We start from the raw sequence: 26,668 nt of genomic DNA on the forward strand, positions 1-26,668 counted from the left end.
TTTCTTCCAAGGTTGCCACCAGCTCCATCCAGTGATTGGTCCTGGGCCCATAACATAAACAGATTAATAACTTTTCTGGCTCTGAGTTAGCCATCAACAGAGTGACATTGGCAACCGCTTCAGCTGACAGCAGTTTTACTACCAAAACCCTTTTGCTCTCAGGAAAGACACAAGGCAGCTGTGTGCGAATGCAAACGATCGTCCTCGTTGTCTTGTGGCTCTTCAAGACAAACAGAAATCCATTCCTCCAGCTGGAATCACTTTAAGACACTGGCATGTCTGGGAGCCAGGAGATGTTATTCACAGTCAGGGCTCCCCACCTCCTTACTGCTTTCTTACCTAACAAGAATTAACAACAGACCTTAAAAGAAATCAAGTACTGATTTGCTTCCAGAGCTGCAATAACAGAGGCTGACATTAGGACTGAGATTAAGCCTATCAAGCAGGAAAGAAAAGATGCTGTGTACAGTCCAAGGCCGTGGGCCAGAGGTCTGTGAGCTCAGTTCAGATAGCCTCACTGTGACCCAACACTTCTAATAAACATAAATAGAGCTCTAAGCTCTGGCTTAGCATAACAGGTAAAGTTGATGATTCCTCTTTTTGTCAGAAAACCACAGCCAGCCTCTTACAAAAAAGATCACAGCTGACCCTACCACAAGAGCATCCCTTGCTATAAGCTGCTCAGTTATCACATCAAGGGACATTCCCCACTGTCGCCTTCATGTTCATTAAATTACATTTAATAAAATTAGCTGTGCTATAAGATGAGAAAGAGAAGGTCCAAGACATCAGTCTGTTGCCCATGAGTTTTGGGGAGAATAAGACAGTGGTTTATTAATCCTGCCCATCAGCTGCTATGAGCTCTGCTGCTGATCACCCATGAAGTTCCTGGGGTCTGTTGGGAGCCTCTCCAATGACTGCTTTCCTAAGCACACTTCCCTTCTCCTGGGGGACAACTGCTGGCTGCTCAAGCAATCACATAACCCCATAAGGGCAAATATATTCTGTAGAGTTCCTCAAGCTGCAAACCCACTGGGACAGGCATTCGTGAAGACCAGGAAACCAGGCATAGTACAGAAATGAACCAGTAGGCACTGTGTTTTCAAAGCAAGGACCAACGATTTGCCTGCCTGACAGGCAGCTACAGCCAGAGGCATCTGAACACGTGTTTGAAAGGTGTCCGAATGCCTCAGCAAGGCTGCAGGGCAGGTGCCTGCAAATGAACCTTGGCAAGGTCAGCAGAGAGCAATTTTGATAACATGGCCTGTGTGTATTTACTAACCACCAGAGCTTGTGTGTGCGAAGTTCTGCCTGCAGTTAGGGCAGAGAAAGAGGGTTCAAACTGCCAGCATGGCCGTTCTACCAAGGGTGGGTATGGGCTACCCACATTATATTCCTACTGAGGACAGTGAGCTTTTGTAATTACTAAATTTGCCCGGAAAGCTGTATGCTCAGCAGGTATGCTGAACTTGCATCACCTTCTGGGGTGCTGATTCAGAAGGCATTCTTTTCTTTAGACCCACTAGGATCAAAATTTGAGTTCATAAACACTTGGAAAAGCCAACCTACTTCATTTATCAATAACTCCCTGTTTTTTTCTCCATATAATTTCAATGCTATCCCTCATTTCTTGATTCTGTTCCCATGTGACTTCTTTTCTTGTCCATTCCTTCATCTGCCTTTTTCATCTGCATATTCGCCTCAAACATTTTCATGGACTTGGCCACATTACACAGGGAGATTTTGCTTCAAAATAGTGTAACCCACCTGTTTCAGACAAAAACAGAGCTCTTCAGATCCCTCAGAAAGCTGCCTAGAAGCTTATGAAAAAATTGTCATGTATTTTGCTCAGAACCTTAGACACTTGACTGATGTCACAGTCCTGTCTACAAGTATCAAATCTGCAAACTCATGTGCATCTAGGCTAGACAGCTGGACAGAGGGTTTTAATTAGTCCTTGCCCTTGCCCACATGCTTTTGTAAACAAGCTGGAGGACAGAATAAAGAAGGTGCCTTTACATTTGTGATAAAACATAAACAGGAACAAAAGCACGCTTAGGGTTATAATTCCAAACAAAGTTGACAAATGGGGAAGACAGCCTGGAGAAAACATCTAACTCAGTTTAGTGCACACAAATGCAACTATAACACTGAGAAATTATCAAACTGGATAAAGAAAGGCTGGCGAACAATTGGTTTAGCAGCAGTTGCAGAGAGAACATTCTGATAGCTAGAGTAGTTTGTCAAGCAATCTTTCCTCCATTTAACACTGGGAAAGCCTCATATGAACTTCTATGACCAATTTTGGGCACTGCACTTCAAGGAAGATGTAGCCCACGTGGAGAAACTCCAGAGGACGACAAGAAGATCACAGGCCTAAAAACTTGACCTATGAGGAAAGACTGACCTGGATTGTTTAGTTTAGAAAGAAAAGAGCAAGTGAGGCAAGAGAACAGTCTTCAGACCACCAAAGGGCAGAAAAATTAAAGGAACATACACTACTCTTCATGTTCACTGAAGATAAAAACCAAAGTATTGAGCCTGAACTTCAGTGGAGTTCAAGCTAGACTTCAGAAAAATTATTCTGCCAGTAAGGATGGGTAAGCCATGAGGAAAATGGTTGGGATGGCTGGGTGTCCTCTGTCAGCACCATTCCAGCTGATCCTGCCTTGGGCTGCAAGTGGCTTCTTGACTTTTCTCCCAGCTCTATTTCCTAGGACTCAGCGGGAAGGCAGTTAAAGGAGACTTACAAATGCTTCTAAGTGTTCCATAAGCAATCAGCACTGCAAAAGATAGGCGCTCCTCTCAAGGGACATAGCTGCCATTGCTTGAAAACGTTTGCTCCCCCCCCAGCTCCAGGCTGCCCCAAACCTAATGCCATGCTCCTTCCTCTCACACTTCTGCTGCTCCTGCAGCCACTCCACTGTCCAGTGCTGTTTGGAGTGGGAGCTTCCTACCATTTTAGTCCTTTTAAAGTTGTTCCCAGGACAGCACCCTGGGACATGGTATAGGGTTTCTTGGAGGGGCCTGCGCCACTTTCCCAGAAGAGTGCATCCACATGAGTTGCAGGCTGCAAAAGCAAAGCAGCAGCGAGGTCCCACAGCAAAGGAACCAGCAGCACACAGGGCCCTTCTCTGCCTTGTCGTGATCAACCACGCAGCCGGAAGGGGACACAGAAGGGCTTTGTGCTTGGCGCCCAGTCCCACGTCCCTTGCTTACACTGGCACGGTGGTGCGGTTTTGGTGTTGCAGTGATGTCAGAGGGACTACGGGCAGGAGCTGCGGCGACCCGGGCAGCACCACAAACAAGACCCCATTCAGCGCAGCACACAGAGCACATTCCTCCCACCCAGAGACGTTCCCAAGACGCTCCGGGCCGGCCGGCAGCCTCAGATGCACTCCACTTCCCCGACCTCTTGACTAGGGAGAGGAGCGGAAATCGTGCCTGGCTCACACAGCCTCCTGTGCCCCGCTACGGTCTCTGTCTGTTATTGCACGGCTGGCATCCGCCATCCCCACCAAAATCTTCCCGAGGTCAACAGCGCTCATTACATAGCCTCTCTAGAGGAATATATTCTTCTGTTTTACATCTCAACAGTAAGGCCAAAATATGCAAATGCAACCAACAAGTAGCAAAATGCTTCTGACAAATAGCCACTAGATAGTTACTGTGTTTACTAGGCTAAGTCCACAGATCAGAAAGAACGAATTATAATTTACCTCAACCTTCTACCACACAATTTGTTATTGATTTCTGCTACTAGCCTACTAAAATTTGGTAGGTTTAAATGAAGTAGATTTATTACTGTGATTCATAAAACCTGAAATTTCATCATAAAATATCTAGCAAATATACACTTTTTTTTTTCCCACAAAGGTCATCACCCAAGTTATTTCTTGAATATATTTGGTTATCAGATGATTTGAAGACATCTGTCTTTTGCAGATAAAAAGAAACATTAAGCATTGCCACATTTTCAGCTTTATTATTGATATCTCTAATATGCTAGCTTCCAACAGACTTATGCTGCTGCCTTGTTTCCTTTTGTGCACAATGTGCTTAAATTCTTTATTTTTCATAACTTCACTGGCTACAAATTTCTCCTAATGCTTCCTTTGACCATATTCTGCGCTAACTTTAAATTTGCATTAATTGCAATCAGCTTCCCTTGTTTCCCTAAGTTTGACTTTCTTTTTTATGGATATTTTTATTTTTTAAATTAACATAACTTAACTGTTGAATTAAGGCTTTGAGGGAATTGAGCAAGATGTTAATAGACAGCTTCTGATTAGCATTTGCATTCAGCTGTTTTAAATTCTCACCCTACTGACTCAGCTCAACTATTTTTAAATTTAGGAAATCACTTATTTAAAGAGCTACTAGACATTAACAGCTAATATACAATAAAGGTATATTACTTAATGCCTGTAAGTAATAATTCTCAGTTCTATTAACATGTCTTTTTCTACCAATATCAGTGTCTACATACAATTCCTTTCCTCTGGATGTAATGCATTGCAAGCTGTGAGATGACCACCCTTGATTTTGAGGAATAACACTATCATTTGCTGAAATCTATCATAATTTTATATAATTAGGAGAAAAAAATATGAACAGTCTTGCTATGCACTTAACTCTAGCTTCCTAATAATAGGCATTAACTCCTGTCTTCACCTGCCATGGCCTTGGTTGCTCATTCCCAGGTCATCCCTGCTCATCTATTGCATTTAACTAACCGCAGCTGCTGCTGCTACCATTAAGGATAAGGCTGCAGCTTTGGGAAGGTGAGGTGCTATCGGGATTATTTCTGTGTACCCCCCTTCCCTGTGCCACCCTCCTTGAGCAGCCCCCCTTCCGTTGTCCCCTCTCAAGTCAAGCAGCCTTGAGGACAACCCTTGCATTCTTTTTTATGCTTCACTACCCACAATGGGTGAGAAATGTCAGAAACTTCCTGGAAAATACAAAGCCCAGAGCACCAAGAGTGTTGCTGGCCCCCCAGGAGGATCTGGCGCAGGGTCCAACCACAGAGAAAACACCCAAATCCACTGCCACCCACAGTGTCTCCTGCACCCACAGCCCTCACTAGTGTTGAAATACACCCTCCCCACACCACATCCCCTCAGCTTGCCCCCTGCACCACCAGCCACAGAGCTGAGGCACTCACACATCTCAAGGACCCTTCCTCAGAGCTGCCCATTCACAGTTTCATGCTCTGCTCTCGCACCACCAGCGCTTCTCAGGGACTTGCTTCCCCAGCACTACTCTGCCTACAAGCAGTAACACGCTATCCCACTCTCCTCACGCAAGGCAGCAGAGGCCAGGCTGCCAGTGCTGCCTCAGCACACAGAGGCCTGGTGCTTCCCAAGCCCTTCTGCAGAGCGCAGTGAACAGCCCACCTCCCACAGGGAACTGGAGAGTGCTGGAGACCACCTGTGCCCCAGGAAGGGGGCTTCACCCTACTCCAGCACAAGCAGAGCCATCAGCATAGGTCCTTTATGGCAAGGCCCTTGAGCTGGACTCCATGGAGGGGCACAGGCAATCATCCAAGGGTGGATTCTGCCCTACACCTGTATTTGCCCCAAGCACTACATGTGGCATTTTCCAGGGCATCTTGCTCTTTGAGGAACATCTTAACACCCAGGGAGTTCACTACCTACTTACAGGGTGCCAACAGAAGGGGTAGAATCCTCCAGCTTGCAACTTGTTCTTGCAGATGAAGTGAAGGGTCGCTCACTGTCAAGGTAGGGCAGCAACCTCCCCCAACCTCTCCCTCTCATAAGCAGAGGCAAAGGTTAAGAGTGGGTGGATAAGAAAAATACTCTAGCTAATTGAACATTTCTAGATTTGCCCACCTACTTCCAGCTACTAACACTGGTATCTACTTTCCTTGTGGCAGAATGCAAAGTAGGGAACAGCCAGGGATAGTTTCTGTCTCCTGATGAGGAGTGCAGCTACTCTCTAGGCTTTGTGGAAAAACATACTGATTTCTCAGAGGTCAGCTTTAATAACTGGGATTCCCACAAACCACAGGGAGAACTCTGCTCATGATATTTGGCATGAATATCATACTATGTTCCTCATGCTGCTACTATTTCCATTTCAAATAGCAGGAAACAAATTATCCTGTGGTATTTTTAGGGACAACCAGTGGGAAGAACAGGGGACCAAAGTCTGTTGCAGGGCAAGGGCCTCAAAATAAAGTGTCTGAATGTGAGAGAATACATACTTCTTAGAGGCAGCAAAGGGAATGAAAACCAGATTGGGAAATAGTAAAAGTTAAATATGAACCTAAATACTCATGATTAGAAGAGAACATTGGACAGGCTGAAGCCTCATCCAGGCTTGGAACAAAACAGCAAAGGAGTTTTGCCGGATGAATGGTCTGGCACAGGATCTCCATCTGGAAAGTTCAGATTACTTATTAGAGGAGGAGACACAGTAAAATCCCAGGAAGAATCAAGGACACCATAATTTGGCCTTCAGTTTTATTTTTTCCATTACTTCATTTGTCATTTTTACAAGGTCCTTGACTCAAACAGTTCAGAATAAGTGACACATTTTTAGATAAGACAGGATCAGCACATAGTGGTAATGAAAACAGGCATTGTTGTAACAACCCATCCTTTGAACAAGGCCCCAAATTGCCATGTTGGCATATACATTATAGCAGGGGCTGGTCTAGAGGCGTTAGACCCTGGCTCATTTCTGGATGATGGAGCAGCTTTCCTGGGAAGCCTCCCCAGGCATCTTCAGAGACCAAATCCAGGAATGGAACCAGCAGACATTACAGCTTCTTACCAAGCATGACTGGTTCTCCTTACCCAAAAGAAATTGCAAGCAGAAAGGTTTCTGACCTATCCCTACACTCTTCCAGAGCATTTGCCTCCAGATATCTGCTCTGCAGCATGTGTCCACAGAAGGTGCCTAGCAGGGTAGAGAAACCAGAGTTCTCTTCTGTCAAAAGGGTACAGAGACCTCTCCTCAGACGCAGGATTTCCAGGCCAACGGCAGCAGTCGCAGCAAATTAGTATGACTAAGTCTGAACACACACTTTTCCTCACTCTCCTGCTGTACAAGGGGGATTTAAAAGACTATTTTATCAACAGCTCTGGGACAAAGGAGAAATAAATGAATTCATTTATAAGTCAGCAAACTCGTGACATTAATGTTCCCTTTGTAATTCCTTAAACATGGCCTAGAGCTGCCTTGGCGTCACTTCTTGTGATGCTAAATCAGCAGAACAGCACAACCTGGGAAGTAAATTCCCAGATAAGGACAGAATACCCCTAAAGCAGGAAGCTCTAACATATGCCATGGTCAGGCTTCTCTTGACTGCTGCTTGGATTTGGGAAGCCTGGTAATGGTCAACTTTCTCAGCACCATGAAACATCAAGCAGTGGCTTATCTTCACATTTACCTCTACAATCCAGGACACTTTCTTCAGGGGCAAGGTAGAAACAGGAGGAAGAGAGAAAACTTAGAGAGCTGTCTCATTATTATTATTATTAGTGTGATTCTATCTGAAAGGTCAACCAATCCTGAATACTTTGCCAGACTTTTCTTCCATAATATTTCTCTTGCCACAAGCAGAGAACAAGGAGAACTAAAACACTGTTCTGTGTCAAATTAGCCATACCAGAAGAGATGAGCTCAAGTTTCCAGGAATTATTGGTACAAAATGCTTAAACAAATATGCAATGTCACCATTTTTTAAATTAGAAACTGGCTGGGATAGAGGTTTTATCCTGTGGATTGAGAGTCATCTAAAAGCACAAGACAACATATCAAAATGACAGGGCATTACACAAACAGCAAAGCAATCAGTTTATCACTGGTATGGATGAAAAAAGATCTCAGATATGGTAAATTGCAGTGTAATTCACTAAGAGGAACAGCACATCCAGAAAGGATAAATAACCACAGTATCTATGGTAACCACCATCCTACACAGAAAACAATATGAGATATAACTTGGAAAAGAATAAGACAAACGTGAAAAATAATCTCAAACTTCAGTTGTTTGTTTGTACAATAACACATGTGGAAAATGGAATTTAGTCCCCAAAAGCAAGCTTTTCTACTTGACAAGATGCAAGATGTAGAATTAAGGAGTAACATGCTGAAGAAGTAGAAATAAGGTAATTCTATACTATGAAGAGAAATCTGTGTGGCTGCCTCAAGCATGGGAGACCAAGTTTTAAAGGCATTTATAAAGTGGCTAGAATCCCAGGCACTTGTATTCAGGTGGTTCTCCCCAGTGGGTCTCCTGCTGGGCCACGACCTGCTCGCTCATTCACCCTTTGTACAGATGCACAGGAAACCACCACACATTGTGGGAACTGCCTTTTGCCTTTGCAGATGAGTAGCTACAGCTTTGCACTTTCCATCACTGAGCCTGTGTCAACTTCCCTTGTATTTTTGTTTTGCCCGTATTTTTGCCCCAAAATTTCAATCTTAAGTCTTCACAAACCTATTTTGGGCACAATTCCATTTTTAATCACTGATCATTTTGAAACAGAAAGTTCTTCAGCTGTGTTTAATGAAGCAGCATTATACACCAGTTACCAGCAAATAAAGGTTTCCTCATTTGAGAGGGGCATACAGTTTTAAAATGCAGCTTTAAAGGAAACTAATATAACAAATGTCAGTGCAGGATCTTATGAAATAGGAAGGTGTTATGTTTTGAGGAATTACTTCAGTCATTCCTCCTAGATTTCTCTCATTTGCACTCATTCACATCCCCCTGTTCACAAGCTCCAAGAAAGATGCGTTCAGCTGCTCTGTCCAGGATGACTTGTGAGGAACATATGGTAAGGTATCATGTCCTCACTGCATCTCTTGGATTCCTCTTCAGTGGCAACTACAGGATTTTGGATGGACCTTTTGTCATCTTTAGGAGCTAAGAGCTTTAGGAGCTCACTTATTACAGTGAGATTCTTTTGCATCACTATCTTCTTACTTCATCCCCAGAGAACACCAGGTAAAGTCACTGTCCAACACTTATTTCCTCACCTTTACATCTCCAGTCTGTCCTCCTGCTAGAATAGGAGAAGCAAAGGCACTGGGGCTGTGCAGCAACCTTGCCATCATCCTGCTTTTATCAGAGCCTTCTGTTGACAAGTCATCTACACAGGGGCCTTATCAGCACGCAAGCAGTGTGGGCATGTCGCAAACACCACATTGGCCTGTGTTTACCCAGTTTTACTAGTGTTGCTCTTACACTTGGTTATCGCTGTAGACCATTCTTTTAACCCTCTGTTGCTTCTTCCAGTTCTCACACACACATTTCCACTCATAGTTCAGTCTTTAAGTTCAATTCAGTCTTAATATTTCCACTCCAGGTCTATAATGATAGCACTTGGCTGAGCAAAGCACTCAACCAGCTTTGCCTCTTTTATCTTGACATTCTTCCCTCCCTCCTTCTCTGTAGCTTGTTAAAAGCCCTGCAGAAGCCTGCAGCAGGGCAGAAAAGCTTTGCTCAGTACTCACATAACCTCAAGCCAGATGTGAGAAAGGCTGCTTTATGGGTGTTTAGTTCACAACTTCTTGAGAAGCCTGCAGAAAACATACTACCAGTGACACAACATGTATAGGGAGGGGGAACTGTCAGGAGATGGCAACTTCTGCTTGTAGTTGAAACTATTCAGCTCCACTTTTTGCAAGTTGGCTGCACAACAGTCTTTCCCTCACCTAGAAGAGGAGTGCAAGCACCATAGACATGTCATCAGCTTCACACCAACCTTCTGCCATTGCAGACATTGTGTTGTGTGGCTGCAGTTTTGCTTTGTTTCAGGCCTCTATTATAGCTGTAAAACAGCATCCTCTCAGCCTGGTTAAGTTATGGGGGATCCCATTAACAGCTCAACAGCAAAGGCAGCAGATTTTTCAGGGCAACTAGCCTGGGCTGTGCTCTTGCAACATGCTCTGCTGCCATCAGGCCTTTTGCTTGGAGCTCCCAGCAGAGCACATACGAACTCAGTGAGACTGGAGTGAGCTCAAGTAACTGGAGCGCCAAACTGCTGAAACTAGATGATACCCAAATCTAACAGAAGAACAGGGCAGTCTGTCCCTGGGTGACAGCATGAGGGATTTTCAAGCAGTTTACGCCCAGGGTCTCTCAGCACCAATGGTGAACTGGAGCTGTCTGCAGCCCATCACATAGCGAGCTGCTGTGTGCCAGCACAAGCTATCATCACTAATGTAATCCAGATTCAGTCAGAGTACCCTAAATTACACAGCAAAGCTAGCATTAATATCAGCTTCCCCATAAAAGTTCTGGTGAGACAGGATAGCTGCAATTATTCCTCAGCAGAACCACAAGTTTCACTAGGAGGCTTTTTTGTCCACAGAAAGTTCTCACGCTTGTCAATCTTATGATTCCAGCTTTCTCTTGGCAGACACACAGGGAGCAAGACTAGGACCGTCTCACTGCATTCCCACCATTCCCAGGGTCTCCTTGCCTTTGTGGCACCATCTGTAATCAGTGCTGCCCCCCCAGAACAAGAGGGGAGCTAATACCAAGCAAAATTAATCCTCATACTTGACTTTTCTGTGTGGAATCTCAGCCTTTCCCTGATAACATATCATAGCACTTGTATTTCTCCCAATGCTTTCCACGCATACGTCAAGTCAACATTGTTATCCCTATTGAACAGATCAAAAATGCGCAAAAGACAACAGCACAGTGCAAAGACAGTAACACAGCCTAACGGCCCATTGACCAGGCCATCTCCTCCACTTGCCTGTGAAGCTCTCAAACCAATTCTCACAACACATTCCCTCCCAGAGTCTAGGGCAGCAGCAGCATGCTTCGAGTACACCTACTGCTAAATTCTTCTTCTGCCATTTTGATTTATTCTTTTTGGTGTTATGCTAGACTAATATCCATTTAGAGAGTACTGGGCTAATAAAGTACCACATGACTCATGCTAGATTTATGTCTGTTACAGCTTTAAAAACATGAGAAAACATGAAAAACATCATTTAGGTTTGGGGGGAAGTGCTGATACACAGAATCAGAGAGACCAGAGCCCCACAGTGGGAAAGGAAGGAGAGAACAGAGTAAGAGCCCTGACTGCAAGAGAGCCATGGACTCTAACAGCAGGCTTGCTGTGTTAGATGTAATCAGTATGAAATGCTAGTAAGTCAAAAGACCAACTGTTACACCACAACAAAATATCCTGGGATGTGGTTTGCAATATATATCCCATGCAAGTCTATGGTTACAGCTTCCAGAGAAGTAAAGGGGTAGAGAAAGAGCTCTCCAAGATCCACATTTACAGAAGTAAATATTCACAGCAAGGCTTACAGGATCCATTTCACATTCTCATGGTCCTCAAATGGCCATAACACAAGCCCTTCAGTTAGAGAATTACAAGTCTCTTCAAGCTGAAACACTTTGTAACCTAAAAAGCAACTGTAAAATTACTGCCTTTAAGGTGTTCATAGCACCTGCCAGTTTTTTCATGTAAAACTTTGTATTTAAGCGAAAATGCAAAGACTCAGTTTCACAGTTTGCTTAAATGTTTGCTCTGCCATGAAAACACACTGCCCTGCCTCTTTGTCTAGCCATGGTTCTGCCTTGCACAAATGCAGAAACTTTTCTTTGTTTTTTCTCCCCCCCTCCCTGAGCTGCTCCTGAGATTGTGTCAGCATCATTAGAGCGCTGACCTAAGTCATGTGAGTGCAAATAAAGTCAGGAGAGCACACAGTGTGGGAACAGGGTGGTGGTGGTTATCGTGGTGTGGGGAAGGTTGAGCCCAGCTGTGTTAAACCACTCACTAAAATCATCTTTAACCTTGTGACCAGAACAAAGTCTTAATTCTCTGGCTCATGAAAGACTAAGTCCTACTAAATACAAATGATTTTTTTTTTCCCACTTTATGGCTTTCACAACAGCATTTCCGAGTTCTGCAAGTAAGAACCCAACAGCTTGCTTTACCAGAATTAAGTTTCTTTCAGCGTAAGCTGGTTTGGTGTTTACTGCAGTCTCAGACAAAGCTGACAGTTTGCTTCCCATATTATTTCAGCAAAGCACCACTAAATAAATAGAAACTGCAAACCAGCTTATCAGGCACAGGCACTCAAGGTGAATTTGCCCATTCCCAGTGTTTCCCACAAAGCTGCTACAGCAGCCTTGATCTTGGCCAAAGCAGACACCCATCCTGACAAGTGCTGTCCCATGCCACTCTTGCAAAGAGTGGGGGATTTTCAGGTGAAGAGCAGATCCCACTCGATCACTCCTCCCCAGCGCCAGGGCACTCTGCATATGGCTCTGCCTTGCCTCGCACTTTGTGCCAGCTCCCTGGGCTTTGCTGCAACGCACTCATCCTCTTGTATCAGCCACGCTGCAGAGGCCCCCAGCCCACTTCTTCCTCACAGAAGGAGCGCACAGAGGCTGCACTCCTTCCCCTTCAGCAGCATCACTCTTAGTTAACATTTTGAAACCACAACAGCTGTAACAGCAGTTCCGGCCGCTCAGTCACCTCAGGAGCCCTCCAAGCAGAGTGCAGAACTGCTGCAACCCAACACAAAGGGCAGAAGTGGTTTCTGTGTCTTGGGCTGCTGATTCACCTTTTCCAGACAGCATGCAAAGCTCAAAGGCCAGTTACAGTGAGTTTTCGCTGAAAGGCTGCTGATAGCTAATCACAAAACAAGGTACTTCTCTCATTACTCTAAAAACAGGTCAATTTTAATTTTCTTCCCTAAGACAGACGCAATATGATCAAGACAAAGATTCTCAAGAGGAACAAAAAGCTAAAAGGAGGAATATAAATTTAGGCAAGATCCTTTAACACCTACTTCTGTGAAGCAAAAATGCTCAACTGAAGGTGCAAGTTTCAGCCCATAAACCATCATGCAAGGCTTACTATTGGGCAGAAGAGACAGTCCACAGCTAGATGAAGTTCACAAGAGACCACAGGACAGCATGGATTGGACTGATGGGCACAAAGCTTCACATACTGGGAGCTTAACCGCTGCCTACCACCATGCTGGCACTACATTTCAGAGGGGGATTTTGGAGGTGATCTGAAAGCAGGCAGTGAGGCAGCTCTGCAGATCTTCATGAGAAGTTCATCCTGCACTGGCAAGGACAAGGGAGCAAGAGCCCCAAAGGGCTCACTGAAGATCTCTATAACAGGTAGAGGATGGAGGCTGGTAGCACTGTGGATACTGAGTACCAGAGTACTGACAGCAGTGGCCAGGTGGCTGCACACTGCCCATGCAAGCCCCAAGTGTGAAGAAAAGCAGCATGAAGGAGACAGAGCTGCAAGGTGGAAAGGGAGGTGGGACCAAAAGATCAAGCTGGAAAAGTGATCTTTCCAGCAGCATCTGGGAGGCATCAGCATGCAAGAGGACCTGAGCAGATGAACTTGCTGAGGGTGCACTTAGCTGACTGTTCCCTTCCATCTGGTCACTCACACTCTTCCCTTTAACATTTCTGAATTTATACAGCTAAGGCAGCTCTGGTAGAATACAGCACTGTTTTTGTGTCACTCCTCGTCTTGCAACGAATTTCCGAGCAACTTTCACCCTTGCCTCCTCCTGTTCTCTGGCTTCAGCTGGTGTTGGCATTCAAGCAGCTGCAATGAACAAGATAAGTAGAAAATTATTCCAGGAAAAAAAAAAAAAAAAGAAAAGGAAGCAAGACTAGAGACAAGAACAAGCTTCCTCTTCCCCCTTTTTTAACAGCATAGACTTATGTCAAGTTAAACAAGCTGTGGAAGAGCAGCCTTTGACTCTGTTGTTCCTAATGAATGCACATTAGCTACAGACAGGTCTGTGGTAAGAAACTCGATGATGCAGCACATGCCATTAACCTTGAACTAAGGGAAGCTGCCAGGGACAAAAATATAATGTAAGAAATGGCCCCATCTAACTTATCACCTGGAGAAACAGCCTAGGTATTTTGGGAAAATACTGCAGAATGTTATATCTCAGACTCATTGGTCTCAAGCAATAGTAATCCCAGGAGTCCTGGCTCCTTCCCACCTCAGAATGATGGTTCTAGTTTAAACAAAGCATTTCTGTCTTTAAAAATAGCCACTGCTCCTCTTCATTCCAACAACCTTAAACAACTCTGTTCGAAGCTGAGAACCTGACTAGTATCTCAACACGGGTCAAATCAGATGCGACTCCATAGTATACACCATGTACAAGAGAGCTAGAACCAACAAGATACAAAATATTGTGCAAGGAAGTGAAGATGGTTTAACTGAGAGAGGCTTTGCTCAGTGTTTAAGCCCACCGGCACTCCAGGTGCAAAGGTGTCTTTGGAAAAGAATGTGACCAAACCTGTTATTTTCACACCATGCTAAGCCAACTATGCAATTTCAGAAAGGCCACAACATCTATCAATTATTAGAGGGTCTGTAACCTTTCCTTTCCAGGTACAGGGCTTCCTAAATTTATTTATTTTCTTCTGGGAAGTCCTTGAGTGTTTTCTAAGTTTTTCTGCTAATTATAAGCCAGAAGGCAAACAGTGGTCACAACACAGCTGACTAGAGATCAGCTTTCCCCCTCTACCATGCAATGCATCCATGATACATATATATCACTTAACATAGTCATAACACATAGCTTTTTTGCTATGAATATTCATATTTTTTTCTAGACAGCATTATCCTGAAATCTTTTTCACTTTATTCAGTATTTGAATGTCCAGCTTTCCTCCCCAAAGTTGCCTTAGCCATGCTGTCACAAATTGGCTTGAAGCCTATTATTTGCTCCTTATGTTTCCAACCACTCTTGGCTTCCCTAGACATTTTCCTCCAACTTAATTGGTATTTGCACTGGTTCTTGTAGCACTGACAAACTCCATCTGTAAATCAGCACTCATTTAGCATTTTCTAGATCATTACTGAAAATGGTTAATACCATCAGGCCACTAAAAACACCTCTGAAAACAGCTGTTGAATGACAATTCCCTTCTGACAACTGTTTATGAGGTCCTTCTGTTATCCAGGTCTTAATTTGTTTCATTCTTTACTGGAGAGTCACAGGGAGACTTCTGCAGTCAGAATAAAATCAGAAACGCATCTACTGCTTTGGAGAGGTTTAAACATAGGAAGGCATTAATTTCTAGTAGTTTCAACAACATTCACTATCTCTGAAAAATAAACCATGCTAGCTTTGTTTGTTATCTATTTTTATAAGTCAGCTGACTTTCTAAAGAGAAATATAGACTTTAGGAAAGCAAAGACAAAGAGGTCTAAGTACTTGGAATGCTTTCCCCCTTATAAAAATGTACAATATTTGCTATTCTTTAGTCACTGAGTACCAAAAGAAACATATTCTTTAGAGTATTTGCTGTCAAAAGACTCAAATTCTCTATCTCTATACTGGGATAATGATTAATATGCTCACTTGAGGGGATTACATTACATGGCAGGTCTGCTTCCATATTGGATGAATAATTTCCTTTCCTATACATTCATTCCTATTATCCATTTTGCTTGTTCTACCCATTTCCCCCAATAACATTATTCTGAAAACTGCTTTGACAAATCTCATTCTAAATTAAAGAAAATAACCCTCCAGCTGTTAAGACTTAATCAAGGAAGAAGCTTCTCTAATAACTCAGCAGAACTGATGTCAAGCTAATCTGGCAATAGTTCTATGGCTGCCCATAATCACACTGCTGGAGTATTAAATCAGCATTAGCATCCATCTCAATGTCTGATTTTTCTATTGTTCTATTCCAGAATATTGAAAATGATCATCCCTGAGCATAGATAATCTCAGTATTTAGCACATTTAATCTCACATACTTAAGATTTTTATTCCTAAGAAACATTAATAAAAATGGCTAGTCACAGTAAGACAATAAATGTTGCGATACAAAGAAATGTTCTATCAAGCATTTCTTTTTTCAAGTCATTATTAAAATGTTACCCTCTCCACCTCCATAAGGATTATGCAATTGCTAGATGTTTTATTCCTAACATACATAGAACGCCTCCTTTGAACTGTGCTTAGTCCTGCCAACTTTAGATTCTCCCCAATATCTTTACTTCCTCTAAATAATCTTCCACAATTCACAACCTGTACTTAGTATCATATGTTCTCCAATTCCTCTTTTCCACTTTGCTTGCATTTCCTTGTTTTAATTTCTTTGTTGCCTTCACTACTCCAACAAACTAGCCAAAGCCTTCTTTTCTGGAGCATTAGTCAGTATGCATTCTTTAAATTCTCAGTCTTCATCTGCATTTCTACCCTCAGGTTTTGCTTTATTACTGGAACTAGTATTGCTTATCCATACTCACTCACTGGTCCATAAAGGACAGCCATCTAACAGACTAGCTATTAGTCTGACTAGCATCATCACCTACACAAAACCCTGAAGTGGAACTACCTCTTCAGTTTCACAAACAACTTCCAAAAACATGCATTTATCTTAACATAAAATGCATATTGCTCTGTATCACTGTCTGCATAACACCAGTATCATGTTTCCCCCCACACTGAAGCTCCCCACAGCTGCATATAGTTTTCAGATTATGTCACACTTTCTGCCCCCAAGAAGCTCTTCCTACTGCTGACACAACTGCAACACTCCAAGCAGAACTTCTCCCTTGGCTGTGCCAATGTAACCCAAATTACTATCAATTCTATCTAGAATCAGTATCAAAAATACTGGCTTTCAAGAGGAGCAGCTCAAAAGTGTTCAGTACAATCCCTGCAGACAAAACTCTCAAGGGACATCAGGCCCATTTGTCCTTCACTGGAATAATTCCTACTGAGTAATTCCTTTTTGTTGAAAACAATTACTCAGCCTGCTCTTCTGACTCATTTCAAGGTGAAAACTTACCTGCTGGCTGGTAGATAGCATCTGTCCTGGGCTCCTCTGTGGCATAAGCTGTGACTGCTGTCCCTGAAAGGCGCACTAGGCTGCTTTTGTTTTGCCCCCCTCTCCCCCCCCCTTTTTTTAAGTGCTCCATCTTTTCTTCTCCCACACACTGAAACACATCCTTTCACCATTTGTTGCACAGATTTTCATTAGGTTCTTGCAAGGAGACTTGCATTTTCTGCAAGTCAGCCCATTCTACCCCCATCACCAATTTTGGAAGAAGTGGCAGTTCCCTTCTGGCTTTTTGTTTACAATTCCAGTTTCTAAATGAAGGCTTATTTGGTCCTCTTTGCTAAATCACAGTTCTCATCACTGAAATTGTTTTCCTGTGATTCCTCACCTCACTGGCAAAGGCTTCTCCTCTCATGCATTACGTTTCTTTTTTGGAATGAAACTTTTTAAAGACTGTTTTCAAAGCTATTCTTATCTCCCTCTTCAGAAGAGGGAAATTATTCCTAAATATTTCCAGCTTCACTCATGACTGTACAAATTAATGAGCTAACCTCCCACTTCTGCCAGTCTGTGCATTCAATTTTGATGGAGGTCAGATTAAGAAAACACTTTAAGCGCCATTCAATACAGTGCTTGAAGATAAAACCTTGAGGGACAAACTGAAGGAGAGATGCAGTTTGCAATTTTATTTTGCTTATTCTGAGGAAACCCTAATCATTTTTGATACTCTGTTGTCATAACAGTAAAGGTCACTTTCTCCTAATACAGAGCAAGAAGGCACCAAAATAACAAACTTATCCCTAAGCTCCTCTCTCTCAATTTAATGGCCGGTTAAGCTTCTGCCCCAGCCCTTTTCCAGTTCATTACTGCTTGCTGAGTTTCCAGCCTTGTGTTTAAAACACGGCACAAAGAGCCTCGTGCTGCTGGTAGTGCAGAAGAGATGCCCGCGCTGCAGAAGCAGCTGCGAGCAGGGCACAAGACAGCCGGGAAGACGACAGCAGCTTCTAAACTAGGGAAGGTTTCTGCCAAGTGCTCAGCGTGACAAGTGCTCTTACGTTTGGCGCTCCCTGCCAGCTGATTATAAAAGGCAAGCTCTGGCACCCCGTGCATCGTGTAGGAGAGGGCTCACGGCACAGCGGGTATCTTTAGCTGTGCAAGTCCCCCAGGATCCCCGGGGGGATCTGCCAGCCTCAAGGAGAGCCCTTGCGCCCCCACACAGTTCCCACCCCAGGCACCCAGAGCCCCTTGCAGGCAAGCTCAGCAAGTCCTCCAGGCTACCACCTTCCATCGGGGGATCCCAACACCCTGTTCTGCCACCCAGATTATTTTTAACTCCCCCCCTTTTTCCCCTGCTACGGCGATGCCCCTCTCCGCGCCGCGGGGCTCGGCGCTCCCGGCCGCGCTGCCGCAGCGCCCGGGGCAGCCGCGCCGCGACCCACGCGGGACGCCCCGGCCCGCGAAGCCGCCGCCGCGCTCCCCTCCCTCCCACGGTGCTGCAGCCCCCGAGCCCGCTATGAGCGGGGCTCCGCGGGCCGGGACTGCGGCAGCCGCAGCGGAGCGGGGCCCCCGCGGAGCGCAGCGCGCACCCCGAGCCCGCCCGCAGCGATGCCGGCCTGACCGCCCCCCACGCCACCCTCCTCCTCGCGAGGGCAAAGGCCGGCGACCAAAGCGGAGCCGCCGCTCGCCTCACCCTTGGGCTCATCCATGGGTGCCGGCGCTCGCCGCTCGCCTCTCCCTCCTCCTCGCTCAGCGTCTGCCGGCTCCGAGCCGCCTCTCAGCGAGAGGTGCACATGAAACCGGGAGCTTTAATGGTCCAGGGCTGTGGGAGGGGTTAGTTTTCACTACATGACTTGCTACTGAGCTAACTTGCAAGCAGACCTAGGGCTTTCCCTTCAAGTAGAAATTACCTCAGAGCAGCATTATCAGTGCTGGGACTCCCCACCGTCCATCTGGACGGTCCTGCAGTGGTGGGATTGACAGCCCTGGGCAAACTCCTTGGCATCATAGCAGCTCCAGCAGAACCACGTTGCTGGCTCACAAGGAAATGGCATTTCAGCTGCACAAAGCAATTCATCAGCCTTCCAAGTCACCTAACACTGAACAGACTGCATGGAAAGACAAAGTAGCCTGGGCAGAGATAACTCATCCCTTCCAGATAGGAGGTCAAGCTCCCATCTGTGCCTGTGTTATTTGCAATAACTGCTGACAAGTCACCTCCTGTATCTACCAGCCTACCAGGATGGGTTCTCCCCTACCCTTGCTGCAGCTCTTGAGAAGCACAAGTCTTTCACAGCTGTTTTTCTACTTACTGCAGTATCTCTAGATCCTCCTTCAATTCTCTCCACATTTCTTTAATAAACCCCTCATCTGGTGCTTTCATTACAAAAGCAACTGCTCTTTATTTACAAATAAAATTAACCTGGTCCACATCATTGTAGTCTGATAAAATGATACTCTGTATTAACATCTTCCTGGGAAAAGGAAAAGAATAATCTACATCAAAATAGAGGCCTGTAAAAATATTCATTTTTACAAGTATCAGCAGCCTCCTGTCTAAAACTTAAGAGATTTCAGGAGACAAAGCTGAAGGTGGCCAATAGATGGTATTTGCCACTTTATTCTGAAAGATTGGCCCTCAGCAAACCAGAGCATGGGCATTGCTTATTGTCATAACACAAGTAGCTATGACAATCATTGTGAAGGGAAGAAACTGATACAGGAGCTCAACACATAGCTTAAACCCTCCAAATAGATGTGTAGAATGACAAATTTAGGAAGAGTTTTCATCTCATTTTTCAAAATAAAACATATGAACCACATACTTCAATGAGTACTTCCCAGAACAGTGCCATCACAACAAATAAAGCAGTATATTATATAAGATCTATACACCATATGTTAAATGGATTAAGCCTAACTAAACAGTAATTTAAAATAGTTACTCTGGGACTGATTCAGACCACTGTGCTTAGACTTACTGGTTCTATAGACTCAAAGCTCAGTCAATTCAGCTTACAGTAGCGCTTACTAAATAGCTGGGAAATACAAGCTTACCAAGTGAGAACACTTCAGTAGAAAATGTCTACAGGTTTCCTGCCCAGAGACCAACAGATAACTCCACACCACATGTAGCATTAGTGAATATACAAATTGACCTATAGTCAACCAAAGGTGTGTGGAACAGACAAGCACGCAGTAATCCTGCTTTACTGTAAAAACTTGAGTTTGCTGCTCAGTGCTAATTTTCTACTTAGGGAAGTTCAGCATCATATTCAGATGAAACCGTATTGGGAAGAAGGTACAACATGAGTCAGGGATAAGACACACAATGACACTGTCCCACAAGAGGAAGTTGCCTCCTGGAGCATAAAGGCCCAAGCCAGAAAGTTGGCAGTGAACTGTGATATGAGGTATGATTAACTGCTGTTAAAGAGATACTATGCCCTCCCTAGAGATGCAATTAGCATAGGTTTCTGAGGCAAAGATGATCTACTTTAAGTGATAGACTAATATATATTGCTTCCAAAGTTATATTGCAAAAAACTATAATGTACTTATTTTTGCAGTTGCTCTGTTTATGCATGAGAGGCAATGGCAAAACAAACCTTTCCCTTTACTCTTTTCATTACAGAGAAGGGGGAGGACTTTGGAGCCTCATGTGACAGTTCAGACTTCCTCTTCAACAGCAGGACAGAACCAAATTTTGCAGAGGATTTCTGTTGTCTTCTGGTCCTCCTGCCTTCAGGCAAATATCTGAGCACAACTCAAAAGCTACAAACAAGCAACAGCTGATTCCTTTTCACAGTCATTTCCATTAAGAAAACAAGAAAGAAAAACCCAAACAACCCAAAAGACAGGCAAGAGTTTGTCCAAAAAAGGGCCTAGACAGTGAGGAGGAAGCTTGAAAGCACAGAAATAAAAAAAAGAGGAAACCAGAGAGCTCTGGATGCAATTTGCACACATCTTCAAGCAGGGGTAAGAATAGCAAAGCACAAAAGTGCCAGTCTTCTCCCCCAGGATATAAAAACAACATCCTGTGCTTTCAAAGCACAAAGTACCTCTTAAATATCCAGATGCTATCTAACTGAATAACCTGTTCAGCAAAGTACTATTCTCAATCATCTTGATGCTAAGTTTCACAAGTTGCATGTGTGCATACATGTATATACATGTCTAAATACATAAGTATAAAACAAACTTCTGAAGTTTTATGTTTCAAGAATGTTGCAACATGTCTTGACTTTGGGACATCGAACAGGAGCACGAATGAGCTCCAGGAGCTCTAGAGCTTGAGCTCTAGATCTAGCATAGCTAGATTTTCAGCAAGCAGAAGACAAGAGGAATAATAACAGCAATAGCACTGGAACCCATAGCCAAGCCATGCCCACTTTCTGTTGGAAAAAAGAAACAGGAAGTCTGTGACTAAATTTACAAAAATTAGAAGTTGAGTAGTTTATTTCTACAGAAACTGGAATAAAAACTGCTGAAATAGCCTTTATATAGAAAAAAGACTTATCACCAACCTCAACAGAAATACTGAAGTTATCTGCAACTATGTTTACAGAGGGGTATGGTCATGAGAAATGTATTGAGAAGCTGACATATCACCCCAAATGCTTAAGAAAGGAGTGGCAGCTTCAAGAAAGTATCATGTAAACATTAACTCAGAGATAGGACCTGCTAAGGAATTCCCAGCCTAAATATCAAGGCACAGTAATGCTGGTACACCTTAAATCAGCAACCAGTCAAATGAGCAGCCAGGAGGGCAGCAGGTCACAGATGATAGACAACATGAATCCTAAGCAACAAAGGTCTCTAGAAACATGAGGAACACATTGAATTTCTTGATGCCTGTGAAGAATTCCACACAGACCAATTCCAGCTTCCTTTTAGGAAGAAAGGAAAAATAACCATTACAGAAAAACAAAATACAATCCCCGCCCCTCAAAAACACACACAAAAAAGCAGTGCTGAGTTCCTTGCAGCCTTGGCCCAAGCATCACACCAGGTAGAGTGTCCACAACATATTAGGCCATGTCCACATCTGCAGGTTCCTCTGCAACATTTGATGTCTAAATGCTCAATATCTAGAAAACCTTCCTTTGCACAAGCCAAACCTCTCAGACTACTGCTGAAGCAGACAAACAAGCAACACAGTATTTGATTTTGTGTGCTCAAAATTATGTTTATTGTTAAAGAATGCAGTTCTCCAAAAAAAGGAAACACTGCTTTTGGTATTTAAGTAAAAATGTAAGATTACCTTCAGCCTCACTTGTTGCCAACAAGCATCATTGCTTCCTCTGCTCCTCAGCTTTAAATTTGTGAAATGCATTAACTATAAAGACGACTTAAGTTCCTTTTCTTCAATTTAGTTCCCTCTCTTTGCTTAATATTTGTAACCCCTTTCTCAGGGAACACCACTGTTACCTTTGTATCGATACTGATCATGTCATCCAAAACGCATTTCCAAGAGAACACCAGTTCTGCTGCATTTCTCCACTGATTTTTATCACTATTAAAGAAATTAGCCTTTTCTTTATCACTCAGTCCCAACAGCTCAAAGTCCCGTTCATTTCCTTACTTCTTGTAACAAACTATATCTGCATTGCTGGTTCCTCTTCCACTTTAATGTAATTTCCTTAGAGAGCCTGGTGCTATTTTAAGGGCAACAGATAAAACGCACCAGTGTCTATTGCTTAATCCTGTCACCATCTCTACTGGCTGTTTTCTTCCCCATTCATATTTAAGTTCCATAGCTTTTGCCCATCTGTTTGTTTTTTCTTGACGTAGGGATTCTAGTGCTCAGCATGAGGAACCTGCAGAACAATCTGTTAGTCTGTCATTTACATGACCTTTTTGTGCAGCCACCACAAGCTGGTAATGCATCAGAGGTTCATAGGAACCAGTTCATGGAAACCACTCAAGCATATTGTCACTGCCCATCTTTGTAAAAATAAGTCAATTTTCTAGTTAAATTCTTATGTTTGTTCCTCTAAGCAAAGCTACTGAAGAAAAATTGTATTTGTATAAAAGTCAACCCATTATTAAAATCCATAAAACTTCACAGCACATCAGCAATCTTTCATGCTCAGTTTCAGAATAGCAGAAGCAATGTCAATGACTGGTACAGAGATATTATTTTAAGGAACAATTCCAAATAACCAAACCCCTTAAGCTCCCATACTAATTTGTGTATTAGCAAATTATATGTAATCTAAAGCTCCATAATAGGCATACAGTACCATATTCAATAGGTTTCAATGCTATTATAGTATCACTAAGTATTCTATTGAAACTTTTAACTCTACAAGTATACATAAAGGTAGTAAAAAACATTTGCCTTCAAAACCTCCACTACTTAAATATACATTAAACCTAATCAACATGCCATACAGTTCATTATTGTTGTAAATTACTTGAAGCACTTGATGTTCTATCATATCAGCTGGAAGTATTCTAAAGCAGATTTCAAAGTACCTTTCTTTTTTTGGATAATTTTGATGAAGCCAACAGTTTTCACCTTAGTCACTCTGCCTATATATATTGCCTCTCAGATCACTACACATTACTGTTGTACAAGACACCAGTTCTCTCCTGCGTGCAACAAAGCTCGTCTTTCTTTCCAAGTAACTGTGAATGAGATCTAGGCATTACAACCACCACTGATATTGAGCAAGTATTTATTAGTGTCAGTGGTATTCGATTCCTTTGATTTTTTTTTTATCCTTGTGGTGTTGAATTTCTATTCTATTCTTTTCATTTCTATTGTTTTATCTGTCAGAAGTAACAGACAATCCCTAGCAATGCAAAAGGTTCTAACATAAAGGGGAACCTCCCCTGGCTACACAACAGGTGTCAAAAGCAACTAGTAACAGCCCCAGCCTCTCAAGTGTCACTTCTCATGCAAGGAGTCCACCAATACTTAGAAACTAAAGAAATTCTGCACAGTGAGTTGAGGCTCATTGTGAAAAGCGTGCCAAATATAAAGAAAAAAGGGGGAAAAAGGATATTCTAAACATCAAGAGAATATAACAAGCTAAAAACAGGAGAGAGGAATTAGCAGTAAATATGAAATGATACAGGAAGAAAGTGAGTGCAAGTTACCCTAATGAACTCTAAAAGCCCTCCAAAACTTAAACTGCACCAAGCAGCAAAGCAATCGATATGCATACAGGCCCTGCATATAGTTTTATTTTAATATTCCTTATGGCCTTATGACCAAAAATTAATTATTGTCCAGTTAAATCTTAACTTTAGTTTCACACTGGCAATCAAGACAGAAGTAAATATATAAATAACCTCCCAAGGCATCTATTTTCAAAGCCACTTTACATATTTACATCAGATTAAGTCACTAAGTTAATTTTAATATTTCTTCAAACAGATGAAAGGAGACAGAATGTAGACAATGTGTGTAACAAGGAAAAGAATAACTTTTTAAAGTAATTTCTTCATGCCTGTGAATTTAGCCTGACTACCCACTCACCCTCTGTTAAGTAATTCTTTAATAAGTGAGCATCCTCAGGGGAAAACCAGTTGCATCAAATAAGTGTTAGAGTCCATCAGATATCACTCAGATGTCAATAGCAGTAGAAAAGCTGAGTATTTATCCAAAGGGAATATTTGATCTATGTGACAAAACAGGGAAATACCTTTAAAATCCTGAGCATCTTCTATTTGCATATGTTTGGCTTTGTTAACCACAGCCATAAATATATCCATGATAAATCAGCCCACCCACTTTGCTAGGCTAGTGAAGTGTAAAACACTCTCGGTTCCCTCTAGAGCTAGAGAATCTAGGCTTTGTCTTGAAAAAATGATTAAGAGTGGCTAGCGATTAAACTATTACCCGTTACTAAAGTTTAGGAAGCTTGCAGCTTTCTTTGCAACTCTGCTTAATTTTAGCTCATCCAAGCTGAGTTTACACATGGCGCCGAGAGAACTTTGTATGCTACTGACTGCCAAGTAGTCAGATGTTCAGAGTTGCTGTCATTCTCAACAAAGTTTTTCTTTGTGTGAGTTTATGTATTCCTTACATGCCTTTATTTAGGTAGAAGCATTTCATCATGGTTGTCTTGTATCAAGTCTTTTTGTTTTTCTCTGTTTTGTACTTCAGCTTCTACAGATTGACAATAAAAACGGGAAGAAAAAAGACTTCAAAGACCTGAAGTTTAAAAAAGGTACAGCTCAGATTACTAGTGATTGGCATCTGTTGCCTCCACAGGTATGAGTGCATTTGCTTGCTGTTCCATCTTAACCTTTTCACCCCATTTCAATTTTCTTTGAACTAACAGAAAGAATTTAAAGTAACTGCTTTTGTTTAGGGCAAACCAACTATTTTGTGGGCATTTAGGCTTTTTCCCAGATTTATAAATTGGTTTAAAATTACTGCTTTCCCATTGTGCAGACCTTCATGCACTATTCTACCTGGGAGGCTAATTCATAATTTAATAGAATACAGGTATATGTGTATATATAAAAGCACATATATATCAACCAAGAAGAATCAGTTTGGGGCTCAGATTCACATGTATCAGTAACTTATATAGAACTGCCCTTTTACTAAATATGCCTATATCTTTTCAAATCTCATTTAACTTTTTTTGCTTGAGCTCTATTTTAGACTTAAGCACATGCTTTAAACATTCAGTAGAAATGCTATTCTTTCCAGAGTCATCAAATTGAGTCCCCTCAATTTGTGACAAAGTATTCTCCCCCAAGAGTTAAACATCTCACTTTCCTAATAATTCTAAGTCCTCAACTTGCTTGACTGCTTAAGATCACCAAGAAAATAAACATTAATCAAGTAACTATTTTCTACTATAGTTATTTCATGTATATTTTTCCCCTTGGTATCTTAAGGAAAAGTTACAATGGAGGTAAAATTCCATGACTGGATATTAAGGACAAGATTTAGTTCTGAGAAACATTCTCAACTGAAAGTTCAAAGGATTAAATATACTTCAGTATTTTATTCTTTAACGATTCCTATATCAGAGGAGCTTTTTTTTTTCACCTGTCACTTCTTAAATAGCTCTTAAGTAATCTGGTTTTGGGCGCAGGGTTTTCACTTCACAAATATAACTACATACAGCTACTAGCTTTGTTACAAATCAGTACTCACTGAAATCAGTTCACACTAGCAGAATAATGGCCCATTTGCAAGGCACTACTTTTTTTTGTCCCTAAATATCTCCTCCATAGTAGGATAAGTTAAAAATCTCCCTATTCAAATGCTGATAGGGATATTTCCTGACCTGCAGATGGTTGCATGACCCAGGCAGGAAAGGATGCAACATGAAAGGCAAGGGCATCACCTGCTATCCCCTGGCTCCTTGCTCCATGGTGCTGCAGGCTCTGCTGCCAGGAGAGGCTGCTGAGCCACCAACCTCACAGAACCCAGCAAGGCTCTGGGAGCAACAAATGCCAAAAAAAAGTGGCTCTTTGAGAGCAGGCATAAATTGAAAATTCTCCAGTTTAAATAGCACTCCCATGCACTACAGTTTCCTGTATTTGTAGATAATTTATCTGGATCATAGGCTTTCATCAGGACATTATCTGTTATCCAGCTCCTGCACAATTCCTTTTAAGCATTACAATACAAGGTGCAAAAACATGTTTTTAGCATTCTGTAAAGCTACATCAGGAGTTGCAATTTTATAGGATTTCACCCTGTTAAGACACTGGTTTTGACATTTTTCCTGTTCTAAGAAAGGGAATTATTTTAGTTTCAAACCTGCTACAGAATGCTAAACTTCAAACTTGTCAAATTTCAGATTTTTTGTTTTAGATAAACAGTCTTTCTCTAAGCTGATCAACAGTCTTTAAGGGTCTATAGACCATTAAGTAGTGATTAAGTAGCTACAA

At 42.5% G+C, this 26,668-nt stretch overlaps 1 protein-coding gene across 1 annotated transcript in view; it reads right to left on the minus strand.

Annotated features, from left to right (window-relative positions):
- ENTPD1 (ectonucleoside triphosphate diphosphohydrolase 1) overlaps positions 1-18,587 on the minus strand; it is a 28,805-nt gene extending 10,218 nt beyond the window's left edge. Inside the window, exon 1 of the mRNA XM_010213111.2 lies at positions 18,492-18,587. Within this exon, the coding sequence (XP_010211413.1) occupies positions 18,492-18,507 (16 nt within the window). The 5' untranslated portion in view covers positions 18,508-18,587. The remainder of the gene's footprint in view (positions 1-18,491) is intronic.
- Between the last annotated feature and the right edge of the window lie 8,081 nt (positions 18,588-26,668).

This window comes from Tinamus guttatus, unplaced genomic scaffold, assembly GCF_059628265.1.
Source record: "Tinamus guttatus ecotype Peru unplaced genomic scaffold, ASM5962826v1 Tinamus_guttatus_pri_ptg000314l, whole genome shotgun sequence".
NCBI classification, from domain to species: domain Eukaryota; kingdom Metazoa; phylum Chordata; class Aves; order Tinamiformes; family Tinamidae; genus Tinamus; species Tinamus guttatus.